Here is a 13089-nt window from a genome sequence, read left to right as displayed (position 1 = left end):
CCTGTGACCAGAGCGGGCAGGCAGGAAGTGGGGCGCTGGGTAGCCCCCGGAGCGGGAGGCGCGGCCAGGCTCTCTGCTTGCCTGGTCAGTCTTCGGGACTGGGAACGCACCCCCAGGCAGCTCTCAGGCACGGCCGGCCGGCTCGTTGGGTTCCGGTCCTCCCACCACCCCGTCCTCTTCCCACGGGTCCCCGGGCCTCTCCACAGCCCAGGTACGAATGGGCTAACGCTCGGCCGGCAGGAGCCCCCCTTCCGCTCTTCCCAGGGCCGCTTCAGGATCTGCTTGGCCAGTGCGGGCATCGGCTGGCAAACTGGGGGCAGAGAGTTACAGGCCCAGGGGCTGGGAGAGCTTGGCCACGCTCCCAGGGAAGGCCTGGACGCCGGGCAGGCCTGGCGACTGGGGAGAGAGGGAGGGCGCTGCTGGGGAAACCGCGTGGCTGGGGTCGGGGCAGGGACAACCAACGCTCTTGCCTTCAGGGGCCGGTTGGGTGGCTCTATGTGAGCAGCTGGTCGAGATAACAGGCAGGCGGTTGGCAAACAGGAACCTGGAGCCCCCCTCTGTGGGTGGCTGGATTTGACTTAGTTTCAATCCTGATACCAGAGCCGACCCGTGGGCAGGGTCCGGCCGTGGACCCCCGTGCACCCTGGGCAGAGGAGAGCGTCAGGCCCGTTGGGAGCCAGAGCCCCAGGCGGTGCCCAGCCTGGGTCCAGGGCACTGTCCAGCACATCTGCGAATGTCAGGACACCTCTGCGACGCGGTGTCCAGCGTCACCACCAGGGGGCAGTAGAGCGCAGCCCACCACGCGCACGTGGGGGCTCGCACGGGCCGACGCCACCCCTTTCCAGCTCTGAGACTGGCCTGGTTCTCAGCCACCTGTGCCTCAGTTTCCCTTGCACTGGGCACCATAGCACCGACCTGGTATTTTTTTCAGAGGATCGAGCCCGGCGCCCGGCTCCTAGTAAATGCTCAGTGAGCACTGCTGCCCCAAAGGAACGCTCCCTGCAGCCAGCTCGGCCGTGTGGAGGCACTGGGGCCGCCGCCCTTCGGGATTTAGTTACAGCTCGGGTGATGGCGTGACTGAGCGAGAGCCGTGGATGGCGAGCGCGGGGGGAGGCCATCGCTTCTCCCAGCGGCCCCGCTGCTTCTCTGCCCCTGCAGTGTTTGAGGAGCCCGAGGACCCCAGCAACCGCTCCTTCTTCTCGGAAATCATTTCCTCCGTGTCGGACGTGAAGTTCAGCCACAGCGGCCGGTACATGCTCACGCGGGATTACCTCACCGTCAAGGTCTGGGACCTGAACATGGAGGCGAGGCCCATCGAGACCTACCAGGTGGGCGCCGCGCCTCGGGGGTGCGCGCTGCAGGGTGGGACCCCCCCAGGCTGCCCTTCCCTGAGCGGAGAACTCCCGTGGAAGGGGCTGCCCGGCTTCCGAGCGCCCGTTGGTGGTGAAGACACCGGGCCCGGGGCAGGAAGTGACTGCACCCTGACCCCACGGCGCGGCCCCCTGGAAGCCGTGACAGTCGCCTGCTCTCCGGCGGGGACTAAGCCTGCGGTCCGGGGCCCAGGGGAGGGAAAGGAGGGGGCGAAGAAGCGTGGCCGGCTGGGGCGCCCGGCTGGAGGGTGCAGACCGTGGCCTGCCTTCCGGGAGCCGGTGCCCGCCTCTCAGCACTAGGGGGTTGGGCATCACCCCCCCAGAAGCAGCCCTCGGGAATGCCCACGCGGCGGGCGAGGGGCCCTTGGTCGTCGAGGCCTCAGCACAGCCTGAAGGGCGGGTACCGTGGGCAAGAGGGAGCCCCGCGGCCCAGGGGCAGCTTCCTGGAAAGTCGGAACTCAAAGATCTGCCGTGGAGGAAGGGAGCGTTCTTTACCTATTAGGGCCCACCTAGACATGTTCGGGGGTAGAAAGCAAAATCCACACGGGGCTCACATGAAGCGGGCACTCGCAGGAGCTGGGGCCGCGTTAAGGCTGTTTCCAGCCGGGCCTCCGGCTGGGGAGATCCAGGAGGCTTCCTGGAGGAGGTGACCTCTACGATGGCTCTGTAGGATGGGCTGGATTCAGCTGTGCAGCGGTAGTGGGAAAATGCTCCACTGGAAACGCCAGCCCGGTCCAAGCCTTAGGCACTCTCTTCCTCACAGCCCCGGCCATGTGGGGTGCTTTCAGCCCCCCTTGGCAGAAAGGAAACTGGGGACCCGAGAGCTTACACGGGCAGGTCTCACAGCTGGGGGGCAGCAGAGCCACAATGCAGAGCCTGAATTTGGGGCTCCAGCCTCCCCACCCTCCTGCCAGGCCTGGGGGAGGGCAGGGAGCCCGGAGAGGGGGAGCCCCCGAGCCTGACCCGGGCTCACGCCTGGGGGTCTGACCCCTTCCCTGCTCCCACCCCCGTGGTTTGCCCCGTGTGCCCTCGGAGCCCTGCAGCCCCCGCTGGCTTCTCGCCGCAGGCCCCCCGCCGGCTGGAGAGCAGCTCCCTCCACACACTGCACACTCCAGGGGGGGCGTCGGTTCCTTCTGTCCCCCCTGGAAATGGCGGAGGCCCGAGCTGGGGACAGGGACTAAATAACCCCTACCCAGGCCGGCACGGCCCTGTCGGCGAGGGTCTGTGAACCCCTGAACTGACGCGCAGTGTTTCGTAAGGGCATCTGGGGGGACAGATCCTGCAGCGTTCAGAGAGTCTGACCTAACGATTCTAAAATAACAGTTTTATAAAAGCAACCCAGTCCCCAGCGTTTCCTGGGTGCTCGGTATGTGTCAGAAGTTGTGCGGCAGGCGTGTGTTTGGCTGCCTTGCAGGACTTAACAAACAAGGGCTTGTTTTTCTCCCATGACGTGGTGCCTGGAAGTGGGCAGTCCAGAAACGGTGAGTGGCTCTGTGACCTCATCCGTGTCCCAGGCTCCTTCTCTGATCCAGTCCACCATCATTTGATGGTACTTTTCCACCTCTGCGTGAGATACCTCATGGTTACAAAATGGCTGCTGTACCTCCAGGCACCATGTCTCTGTTTTGCAGGTAGGAAGTAGGAGGAATTGGGAAAGGCTGTGTCAGGTGGGTCTGTTGCACATTTTATTGGAATAACAGAAGCCTTCTCAGAACTCTGCTCAGAAGATGTCTTACAATTCATTGGCTGAAATGATCCACAGTCAACCACCACAGTGCTGGAAAAATGAGTAATTAGCTTTCCAGCTTGTGTCGTTTGGGAAGGCCGAGAAAAGGGGTGGGGTGGGTGTTGAGGGAGCCAGCCCTTGGCGGGAGCCACGTTCAACAACATTCTTGCACACTTGTGTTCATCTAAGCTTCCCCCTGCCCAGGGAGGTGGGGCCGGTATTCTCCCCGTCCCATTTTATTTGGAGGAAATTGCATTCACGGCCGCGGTGACAGAGCTGGTAGGCAGCAGGCCTTAGCCTGGTACTCGGGTTTTTGGCTCTCGGGGCCAAAGCGCTTCCTGATCCTGCCACCAGAGGGCAGGAGAGAGAATAGCAAGTGTTTGGACGAGTGCAGCAGTAAAGCCGGGGGACTAAGTGAGGAGGACACATGGAGGTATAGACAGGCAGATGGCATTTGTGCCTTCACTGTAGGTGTCACACCCTCAGGCTGCTCTGGGTCCGGGGCTCAGAGAGGAGGAGAGCTGGCCTCACCTGAATTTCCCAAGCAGACAGGAATGCTGGGAGCATCCGCATGGCGGGGCTGGGGCAGGGGGAGGCTCACCAGAGATGGGCATGAGACCTCTGGGGGACTGAGGGGGAGCACGATGCTGGGGGGGGGGCTGGGGAGGGATGCATGGGGGGGTCAGCCCCCCCCATACCCCCACTCTGTTTCCCTTTCTAGACTGTCTCCTGGTGTCACCCTCATACCCTCACACTGCGTGGGTTCATCAGCCTTTCCCCTCTCCAGTGCCCTGGAGGCAGCCCCTGCTTCCTTGCCTCAGGGACCCCTCCTCACCTTTCCTAAGGGGGTGGCTCCAGCGCTGCCCCCAGCTCACTGTCTGGGGCTCTCCTTGGCCTCTCTGTGCAGATCTCGGATCAGAAGTGGCTGAGTCCAGTTCCATCACACTCAGGAGCACATATTCCAAAGTAGGACCCTCTGCCATGGCACAGAACTCCAAACCCATCTGCCATGACCATATACCCTGTAGATCTCTGTAGCCTTCAGGAGAACCAGTACCTAGGGTTGTAACTATTTTGGCTTTTTCTGGGGTCCTGCTGAGGTGTGCAGAAGCTTGACCCCTCTGATGACCTCCCAACTCTTTTTGGAAGACTTAGCCATATAAACTCATTTGTCTTTGCCATTTCCCCCTTTTATTCAAGGTCAAAAAGCAGTTTTTAACACTTGATACAACTGAGATATTCTGCTGGTTGAGTTGACCCTTTTATTCGAGGTCTCTTTCTAGTTGCTTCACCAGATAGTGTTTGGTAGTAATCCCTTGGCGCCAGGGAGGCTCATCCCCGGGAGTCCTGTCCAACGCTGGGGGGAAGGTAATGCATTTACATGCTGAGTTTGGCTGAGAGGCTCAGTGGGCTCTGCTTACTTCTCCCACAGCTGCCCCAGGCACCCCCAGCCCCTCTACTCCCTCACTGCAGCTGGGGCTGCTCCCCAAACCCCTGGCTGCCACCCAAGCTGGCAGCCAGGCCTCTGGAATGCCCCCTCCCCCCGCGCCCCTCCCTCCTGGGGTCTCCCCTCTTTCCAGCCTCTCCCAGCTGCAGGCTGTCTCCTGGACCACCTTGCCCAGGCCCCGAGCCCTGAGCCCTTCATCCCCTCCAGAAGATAGGGTGATCTCCTGTGATGGGGGGACAAGACAAATAGGTCCTGCCTTGAGGGACTTCCACTGTGGTGGGGACAATCTGCCAGCCACTGAGCAAGTAGACAAATAAAATAATCATCATCTGCAAAAAGTATAATGAAAAAAGCAGGGGCCAGGGCAGAGGAAATAAGGGTGCCAAGGCCTGAGGGAGGCCGGGGAGCGGGCCGGCTGGAGGAAGTTCCTGCAGAGGGAACGACAAGTGCAGAACCTTGAGGCAGAAGTAGTCAAGGAACAGCAAGGAGCCAGCCTGGAACAGAGTGAGCGTGGGGGAGAGAAGAGGAGGCTGAGGTCAGAGGGGTGACGGGGCACAGCCTCGGGACTTGCCGGCCCTGGAAGGCTTTGAGCAGAGGAGAGAGGCGATCCCACCCCCTTCTAAAAGGCCCCTCTGGCTGCCTGTGGAGGTGGAATGGGGGTCCGGGCTGGGCAGAAGCAGCGAGCCCAGCTGGGGGGCGTTTGGAGGATGGGGTGGGGGTTGGTGTAGGTGGGGCAGGCAGAGCAGCCGGGGCTGGGTCTTTAGGTTCCCAGTGGACGGGGGAAATCAAGGCTGCTGCTGCCCCTGCCCGGGGGGCTGGGGGAGGACTGGGGCCTGGGGGGAGTAGGCACAGCAGTTCTGAAGGGGGCTCGCAGGCGTCCACATGGGAAGATCACAGGGGCAGGGGGCAGCCAGGCCGGAGTGGCCGGGAGGGTGGCGTCTAAAGACGGGGGGATGTGCCAGGGTCTCCTTAACAGTGATGGGGGAGCAGGGACCCCCCGTGGGAGAGTGACAGACTGACGGTGACAAACTGGGCTAAGCATCGTGACGAAGGAAACCAACAGGACACAGAGACGCGAGAGGGGCAGGGGCGCAAGTGCTTCTCGGGTGGGGCGGCCAGGAGGGCCCCTCGGAGGAGGGGGCACCGCGGCCGAGACCTGAAGAAGTCACCATGGCAAGACCAAGGGCGCGAGAAGAGCAGGCAGAGGGGCTGACACAGTCCTTGAGGGTGGAGAGCCATGGGGCTTCTGATGTGCTGTAAGAGGCAGAGCGAGGGCAGGAAGGCACAGCCTGGGGCAATCCAGGGCGGCTGACTGGAGGAGGCATTTTTAAAGCTGAACGGGAGGTTCCCAGCCAGAAAAGCTTGAGAACCTCAAAAGGAAAACCAACGAAAACGGGATTTTGCTTTCATTCGGAGGTGCGCCCACCTCGGCTCCCTGGAGGGGCCCCCTGAGCAGCGCCCCCCCTCCTTTCTCTCCGGCTGCCCCCCACACTTGAGCCCTGCTCTACTGCCCACCACTGCCCACAGGAGTTGGTACCTCTCTCCAGCTTCCCTTGGGGCAGCCCCTCTCAGGTGCTGGGAGTTTCGTCTGGTTTAAGCCCCCGCTCCGGTCTGGGGTGCTCTTCTGACCCCCAGTTTCAGACAGGCACCCTGAGGGCCCCCCACCTTCCTGGTGCACAGCCAGGATGGGGCAGAGCTGGGGGCGGCCCAGGGCCGCTGTGAGCGCTGGCGTAGGCCTCGTAGGGCCAGTAGCGGCATCTCCCGTGTGTAAGGCTCTGCTACTTACGAGCTGTGTGACCTCCGGCCACTTACCACACCTCTCTGAGCCTCGGCATCTGCCAATTGGAGGGGTTCCAAGATGGTGCCCAAGAAGCTGCAAGCACAGGGCCCTTTCCTCGCTGGTCACCATCCACAGAGGACGTGACGGCCACCGAGCAGTCGCCCCGCAATGAATCCCCCAAGTACCCCTGGCGGGTGTGCTTATCACCCCTTGAGGACAAGGAAACTGCGCCCAGAGAGGTGCAGCCACTCACCTGAGGCCACACGGCCAGGAGGGGCAGAGCCAGGTTCCAGACCCAGGCGTTCCTGGCCCCGGGCTGGCTGTGCTCCCTTCGACCCTGTGCTGGTCCCCTGGCACTGCCCCTCTGCCCACTGCTCAGGAGCCGCCCGTGGGCTCCCAGCCTCCTGCCTTCCCTGTGCGGGGCTGCGGGCGCCCCTCAGGAATGGGCTTGGGTCGGAGGCCGGGTCAGGCCCCAGGGGGCACAGCCGCTCCAGCCACACTCACAGCCTTCTCTGGCGGGCTGGGGGCTGGGGCCCAGGGGGCTGGGTGGCTGGGGGCTGGGGACTGGGGGCCTGGGGCTTGGGGGCTGGGGCTCAGGGCCCAGTGGACCAGGGGCTGGGCACCGGGGGGCAAGGTCCAGGGGCTGGGAGTCTGGGGGGTGGGGGACTGGGGGGCCGGGGGCCAGGGATCCAGGGTGTTGGAGGGCCAGGGGGCCAGGGGCTGGGGCTGGGAGCTGGGGCCGGGGGGCAGGGGAGCTGGGGTGCTGGGGGCCGGGGTGCTGGGGGGCCAGGGGCCAGTGTCCGGGGCCAGGGTCCGGCGCCCTGTCCGCTCACCGCGCGCCTCTCCCTCCAGGTCCACGACTACCTTCGCAGCAAGCTCTGCTCCCTGTACGAGAATGACTGCATTTTTGACAAGTTCGAATGCGCCTGGAACGGCAGCGACAGGTAACCTCGGGCCCCAGCAGGGGCCTGGGCTGCGGGCGCAGCTGAGAGCGTCACGGGGGCCTGGCCAGGACATCGGGCGCTCGCCCAGGACGCCCTTTCCCGTGGCTGGCACCAGCTCCAGGCCGCAAGCTCGAGCTGCAAGGCGCATCCGTCCCGAGTCCCTGCTCGGTCCAGGGACCCTCACCACGCCATCCCCCCAGGTCATCGGGGGCTGGTCCCAGAGCCTCGGCCATCGCCGCCGTGCCCGCCCCTCTGTGGAGCTCGGCCCCTGCCCTGCCCTCCTCCCACCCGCGGGCTGCAGCCCCGCAGGCCCCTGGGGCTTGGGGAGCCCCTTGCAGCCCATGTGCCATCCGTGTGCCCAGACGCCTCCCGAGACCCCTGCCCCAGGAGAGCGCACGTCCGGGGCTCCGCCCCCATGGGCTCACCCCGTGGGCTCAGCTGGGGCGGCCTGGGGAGGCCTGGCCGTGACCGTGGCCCTGGGGCAGGATTCCCCACCCAGCTGAGGGGCGGGGGGCGCCTCTTCCAGATCAGCAGCCCTTCGCTCGCGGTCCAGCAGGGCTTGAGGTTCTGGGGTGCAGTAGCCTCAAAAGCTGCGAAGTGGCCCCTGCTCCTGCCGCTGCCCGTCTCCCCACGAGCTGCCGCCCAGCCCGGCTGCCCCAATCCTCACGGGGGTCTCCAGCAGGCAAGGCCCCCGCGGGGTCGAAGCCCACGCCTCGGAGCTTTGCCTGTCACCCTCCTCACTGGGGCCACCTGCCCCCCTCCCCCACTGTCCGGCGTGGTTGGCAGAAGGGGCGCAGGGAGAGCCGCGGCCCTGGGGGCGTCCGGCCGCGGGTGCACCCGGCAGGGGGCTGTCACCACGAGGCCAGGAGCCACCGGCTCGGTCCTGCCGGGCAGGGTGTCTGCGTGAGGCCCCTCTCGGCTCTGTCCCCGGGACGCGCTGGGCCCGTGGGGACGGGTGAGTGGGGAGAGGCAGGGGCCGAAGGACAGAGTCAGCCAGGAGGCCCCCACGGCCCCCGGAAGCCGGGCTGACCCCCTGAAGGCTGCCGACGGCCTGGGGCTCCCCGGCCCGAGGGGCTTCCCAGCAGGGGCTGTGCCCGCCAGGGGCGCCCTGGGCACTGGCCGTTCAGGAGGCAGGTGGGGGCCAGACGGCAGCACGGGGAGGGTCCTTGGACCCCGGCGCTCTGTGCAGGCCCAGCACCCCCGGGGAGGACGGGGCTCCCCTGAGCACAGGCAGGGTCCCTGGAGCCTGTGTGTGTCTCAGGGAGGGGCCCGCCCTGCCCTCCCTGCCCGTCCTTCCTCCACGTGGCCACCAGGGGGCGCCCGTGGGCAGACAGCGCACCCGGAACCCCGCTCGCCGGCCTCCCACCGCGGCTCCGGTCTGTACCGCACGCGCCACCCCACTCTGCCTCGCCCCGCCATTGCCCCTCCACACCTGGCTCCGCTCCTGTCCCCTGGAGCCCCACTTGCCACCCCTGTCATATCTGCTCAAGGCCACCTCCTCCAGGAAGCCTTCCCAGGGAGCCGCAGGCTCGGCTCACGTCACCCCTGCCTCCCGAGCTTCCCTGCCTGTAGCTCGTGCTTCCTCCTGCCTCTGTCCATGTTCGCCTCCCCCACGGGAGGGAGTGTCCGGGGACGTGGGGCTGATGCACCCCAATCCTGAGCCCCTTGATGGCCTCGGGAAGGCGCTGAACTGCCCGTTCCTTCCGCTTCACCCCACAGACGCCCCCCGAGCCTTCCTCTCAGCCAGGCATACCCTGTGCGGGGGGCTGGGACCCCACCTGCCAGGGCCGCCCAGTCTGAGGGAGGCGCCCGCGGAGCCCGGGACCCCTGCCCTGCGGACCTGACTTCCGGGACTCAGTGCCCTGTCCTCCTCGTCTCCGTGGGACTCTCACCCAGTGTGGCCCAGAGGAGAGCTCTGGATTTGCTGCCTGTGGGGGCTGTTCTGGTACCTTCTCCCACCCTTTGCCAACTCCAGCAAGACTTTGTTCACAGGAGCCTGAGGGAGGGGGCAGCAGCCTCAGTGGCAGTTCCCACCCCACCACTGACCCCCTGGGATCTTGATCGAGCCTCTGGGCCTCTCCGAGGTTTAGTCCACTCATCCAGGTTGTGGCGCTAATACAACATGACCTTCTGTGGCTGTTTTGGGGCCCAGAGGCCAAGTGTGAAGCTCTTGGCAAGGTTGGCAGTGGACGATGTATTTTGCACACACACCTGTGTGGTCTAACTTACCCTTCCCCCAAGGCCGCCTCCTCCACGAAGCCTTCCTTGCTTGGTCTGTTCTGCATGGGAGAAAGGAATTTTCTACCAAGTGTCTCTGGGTTGCAGACAACTGGGATCAGAGGAGCATAAGCTAAAAAGGCTCTTTGGGTTCTGGAGGCCCCGGGCAGGGCTGCGTCTCTGAGGCGCTCTCCTTCTCCATCTTTTCCCCTCTCCGCTTCTCCCTGCCTCTCCTTCTGCACTGGCCTCATTCTCCCCTGCTGCAGCTGGCGTCCCCCTCACTGCTGGGGACGAAACCCCAGAGAGTTCTCTCTTCCCTTGTCCTTCAGCCCACAAGCCTCCCCCAGGGTCTATTGAAAACGCTCAAGGAAGGATCCAGTTGGCTTAGGGTGGGTCACGTGCTCACTTTCTGAGCCTATCACCATGGACTCTGCCATGCCAGGGGTGGGGAGAAAGCTGTGATTGACAGTCCCCCAAGAGCCGCGGGGATTGGGGAGGAGCCTTTTCCACTGGAAAGAGGGGAGCTGGGGGACAAACGGTGACCCCCGTGTGCCGATGAGGAAAACGAGGCTTGGAGCTGTGAAGCCCTAGGTGCCAGTCAGGGAAGGGATGTCCCTTCTGGTGTTAAGGGAACCTTCTAGAATTCAAGAGCGCTCCAGCAATGGGCCGGGTGTGCTGGCTAGATTAGCAGGGCGCGCACCTCCAGCCGAGGCCGGGTGTTGCCGGGTGAGTGAGGCCCCTTCCCGGGCACCTGGGGTGGGGCGGGGGGCGCGCCTTCCCCAGAGCACTTGTCAGCTCGATCCCTGCACCTTAGGAGAGGACTCTTAGCTGTGTGGGCGGCAAAGGACTTAAATGATCTCGCTCCCCGTCCTTGGTGGGTCAGAGGAAGGACAAGCATCGGGCGACGCCACCGGGGCTTCCTGAAGTGACTCCTTGCTCCTGGCTGGGTGACGGGGGTGGCCCTGGGGCTTCCCACCCTCCCAGCGGCCCTTCTCTGGGGTGGCCGGTGACGCTCTCAGTCGCCTGCCCTTGTCTGGGGCCCCTTCCACACCGGCGCAGTGACCGTGCCTCCAGGTCACGTGCAGAGCTGTCGTGCTGGGGAAATTCAGCATTCAGCAAATAATGGGAGGCCGGAAGTGCTGCTCTAAGCGTTTTCCACCTGTCCCCTGAGTCAGTACCAGGCTCCCGCAGGGATGCGGAAGCAGAGCCAGGGCCTCCACCAGGTGGCAGCCCAAGCACCTGAGTGCACCTGAGCAGGCCTGAGTGCACTTGAATGTACCTGAGCTCACCTGAGTGCACCTGAACGCACCTGAGCACGCCTGAGTGCACCTGAGCTCACCTGAGCACACCTGAGCGCACACCTGGCTTTGGCATCGTGCCTCCCCCACAGACAAGCAGGTTGGCCAAGCAAGGGCGGCGCCCCCACTTTTACCACAAGGTCAGCTCAGAGAAGTGAACCCACCGGCCCCACATCCTACAGCGGCTCGGCCGCCCGGGACTCCCCTGGCCCAGCCCTGAGCTCCTTCTGCCTCACCAGCCGCTCCGGGGAGGAGGCCATGGTCAGGGTGTGGGATTCACAGAGGCGTGGGTGTTTTAAGAGCACCCCCTCCCCAGCTACCCGGGCCCCGCCTCGCAGCCTCTGCTGCCCCTCCAGGTACAGGCTCTGGACCGCCCAGGGTTGAGTGCGAAGGCCGGGGAGAGGCTCAGACACAGGAGGGAGGGAGCTGCGGGGGCGCCCCACGGCCGGCCCAGCGCACCCTCCTGGGAGCAGGGACCGGCCCCTCTGGCGGCTGCCTCAGGCCATTTGCACGTTCCCTCCAGCCCGGGCGCTGTGGGGTACCTGGGGCTCCCCAACCCCTGCTGACTCACTTCTGTGCTCCCAGGCCTGGCCCAGAGACCGCAGGGGTGTGCAGAAGGCCTGGACGTGGGACCCCCCCCTCCAGGCCGCCCGGGGTCCAGCGTGGGAAAGCACCCTGCCTAGCTCCCGGGGGTCCTCAGCAGACGGCGGTTCCCCAGCTGTGGCCCAGCCCCTGGCACGGGGCTCAGGGGACGCCATCGTGGGGTGAAGGGAAGGGTGGGAGTGGGGGCGCCTGGCAGCCCATGAACAGGTCTGCCCACCCTCTTACCTGGTGCCCTCCTACCCCGGGCTGGAGGCTGGGGGTCACGGTTCCTCAGACTTCCAGCCGGGGACCCCACCCCCTGCAGGGCACGGGGCTGTCCCCTTGCCTGGGGTCTGCAGACTCGGCTCACACGAGAGGACAGGGCGCCGAGGACCCGGCCGACACGGACCGACCCTGCGGTGCAAGCCCCGCAGTGCAGTGAGAGCCGAGCACCCGGAGCCGGAAGGCCTGGTAGTGGGAGCAGGAGGGGAGCCGAGGGGCCTGTTCTGCGGGAGGGACTTGGGGGCAGCCCCCCGGGGAGGCAGCACTCCAGTCTCAAGAGCCCACCAGGAGTTTATCCACAGAAGGTGGAAGGGCATTCTGGGAAGGGGAACAGCATCAGAGGGCTCAGAGGCCAGAGTGTTTGACGTGGTCATAGCTTGGTGCAGAGGGTGGAGCAGAAGTTAAGGGGTTAATAAGGCCCCCCGGAGTGGGTGTTCCACCTGGGGAGTTCTGTGGGGATGAGGAACTGGGGAGGGGGCTACTGCAGTCGTCCCACAGAGGTGATGGCGGGGAGGATAGAAGGCGGGGGGTGGGGGGCAGGACCCCGTTCTGATGGCTCAGGGGTCCAGGAATGGACAGGACCTCCCAGCAGGAGGCGGGCAGGCCCTGCACCCACCTCGCCCCCCATTGAGCACGACGACACCAAGCCTTTGAGGAAACGGGAACCCGTTCAGGAACGGAAGCAGGTGCGGCTTAGAGGGTGCCTCAGACTGGCTGAACCGGCCGGCCTGGCCCTCAGCCCCGAGGGCTCGTTTCTAGGGTTCGGGCCCCGGCTCCCAGGAGGCCACCCCACCCGAGCCTCGGCATCCTCCCCTGTGGAGGGGACCCCAGAAGCGCCCCTCTATTGAGAGGTCTGAGAAGTGAGGGAAGGAAAAAGCGTGAGGCCCCGGGCCCGCCTGCCCCCACCCCCGTGACCCCCAGCTACAGGCGACGCTGATGGCAGGGGCGGCGGCCGTCAGGCTGCGCGGGGGGAGGCGGGGGCTGCGGCGCGCAGGTGCTCCAGGGGCCCCAGGGCCTGCCCGCCTTCCCGCCGCCCCGCCACGGTCTCTTTCTCTCTTTGTCTCTGTCTCTGTCTCTCTTTGTCTCTGTCTCTCTTTTTTCACTAGAAGAGGTTTACTATTTGATAAAAATTATACAGAAGTATTCAAATCAGAAATGCTTTAGAATGTGCACCACTAAGTCAATACTTCTTAGTAGGGAAGGTAAAAGACTTCCTCGATGGGGGGAAAAGAAGGCAAGAGAAAGACTGAATTAAAAAAAAAATCATGACAACTCTGTTAAAGAAAATGTTTAAGTCAACATTGATTTTTGTTTTTTGTTTTTCGACAAGGATATTGCAACGATTACTTAAAATCTGGTGGCACATTCTTTAGTAGGTCCTTAAGGCAATACATTTAAACTAATTTACAATTTGATTTAATGTTAACTTTTTTAAAACATCAA

General features: G+C 64.3%; 1 protein-coding gene across 4 annotated transcripts in view; it reads left to right on the top strand.

The window, feature by feature from the left end:
* PPP2R2C (protein phosphatase 2 regulatory subunit Bgamma) overlaps nucleotides 1–13089 on the top strand; it is a 147702-nt gene that overhangs the window by 128831 nt on the left and 5782 nt on the right. For all 4 annotated transcript variants that reach the window (XM_058301234.2, XM_004472761.4, XM_058301233.2 and 1 more), the window contains exons 7-8: nucleotides 1159–1328; nucleotides 7176–7267. In XM_058301234.2, coding sequence (XP_058157217.1) covers nucleotides 1159–1328; nucleotides 7176–7267 — 262 coding nt within the window. The remainder of the gene's footprint in view (nucleotides 1–1158; nucleotides 1329–7175; nucleotides 7268–13089) is intronic.

This window comes from Dasypus novemcinctus, chromosome 1 (assembly GCF_030445035.2).
Source record: "Dasypus novemcinctus isolate mDasNov1 chromosome 1, mDasNov1.1.hap2, whole genome shotgun sequence".
NCBI classification, from domain to species: domain Eukaryota; kingdom Metazoa; phylum Chordata; class Mammalia; order Cingulata; family Dasypodidae; genus Dasypus; species Dasypus novemcinctus.
This window is presented reverse-complemented; position numbering and strand designations above follow the sequence as displayed.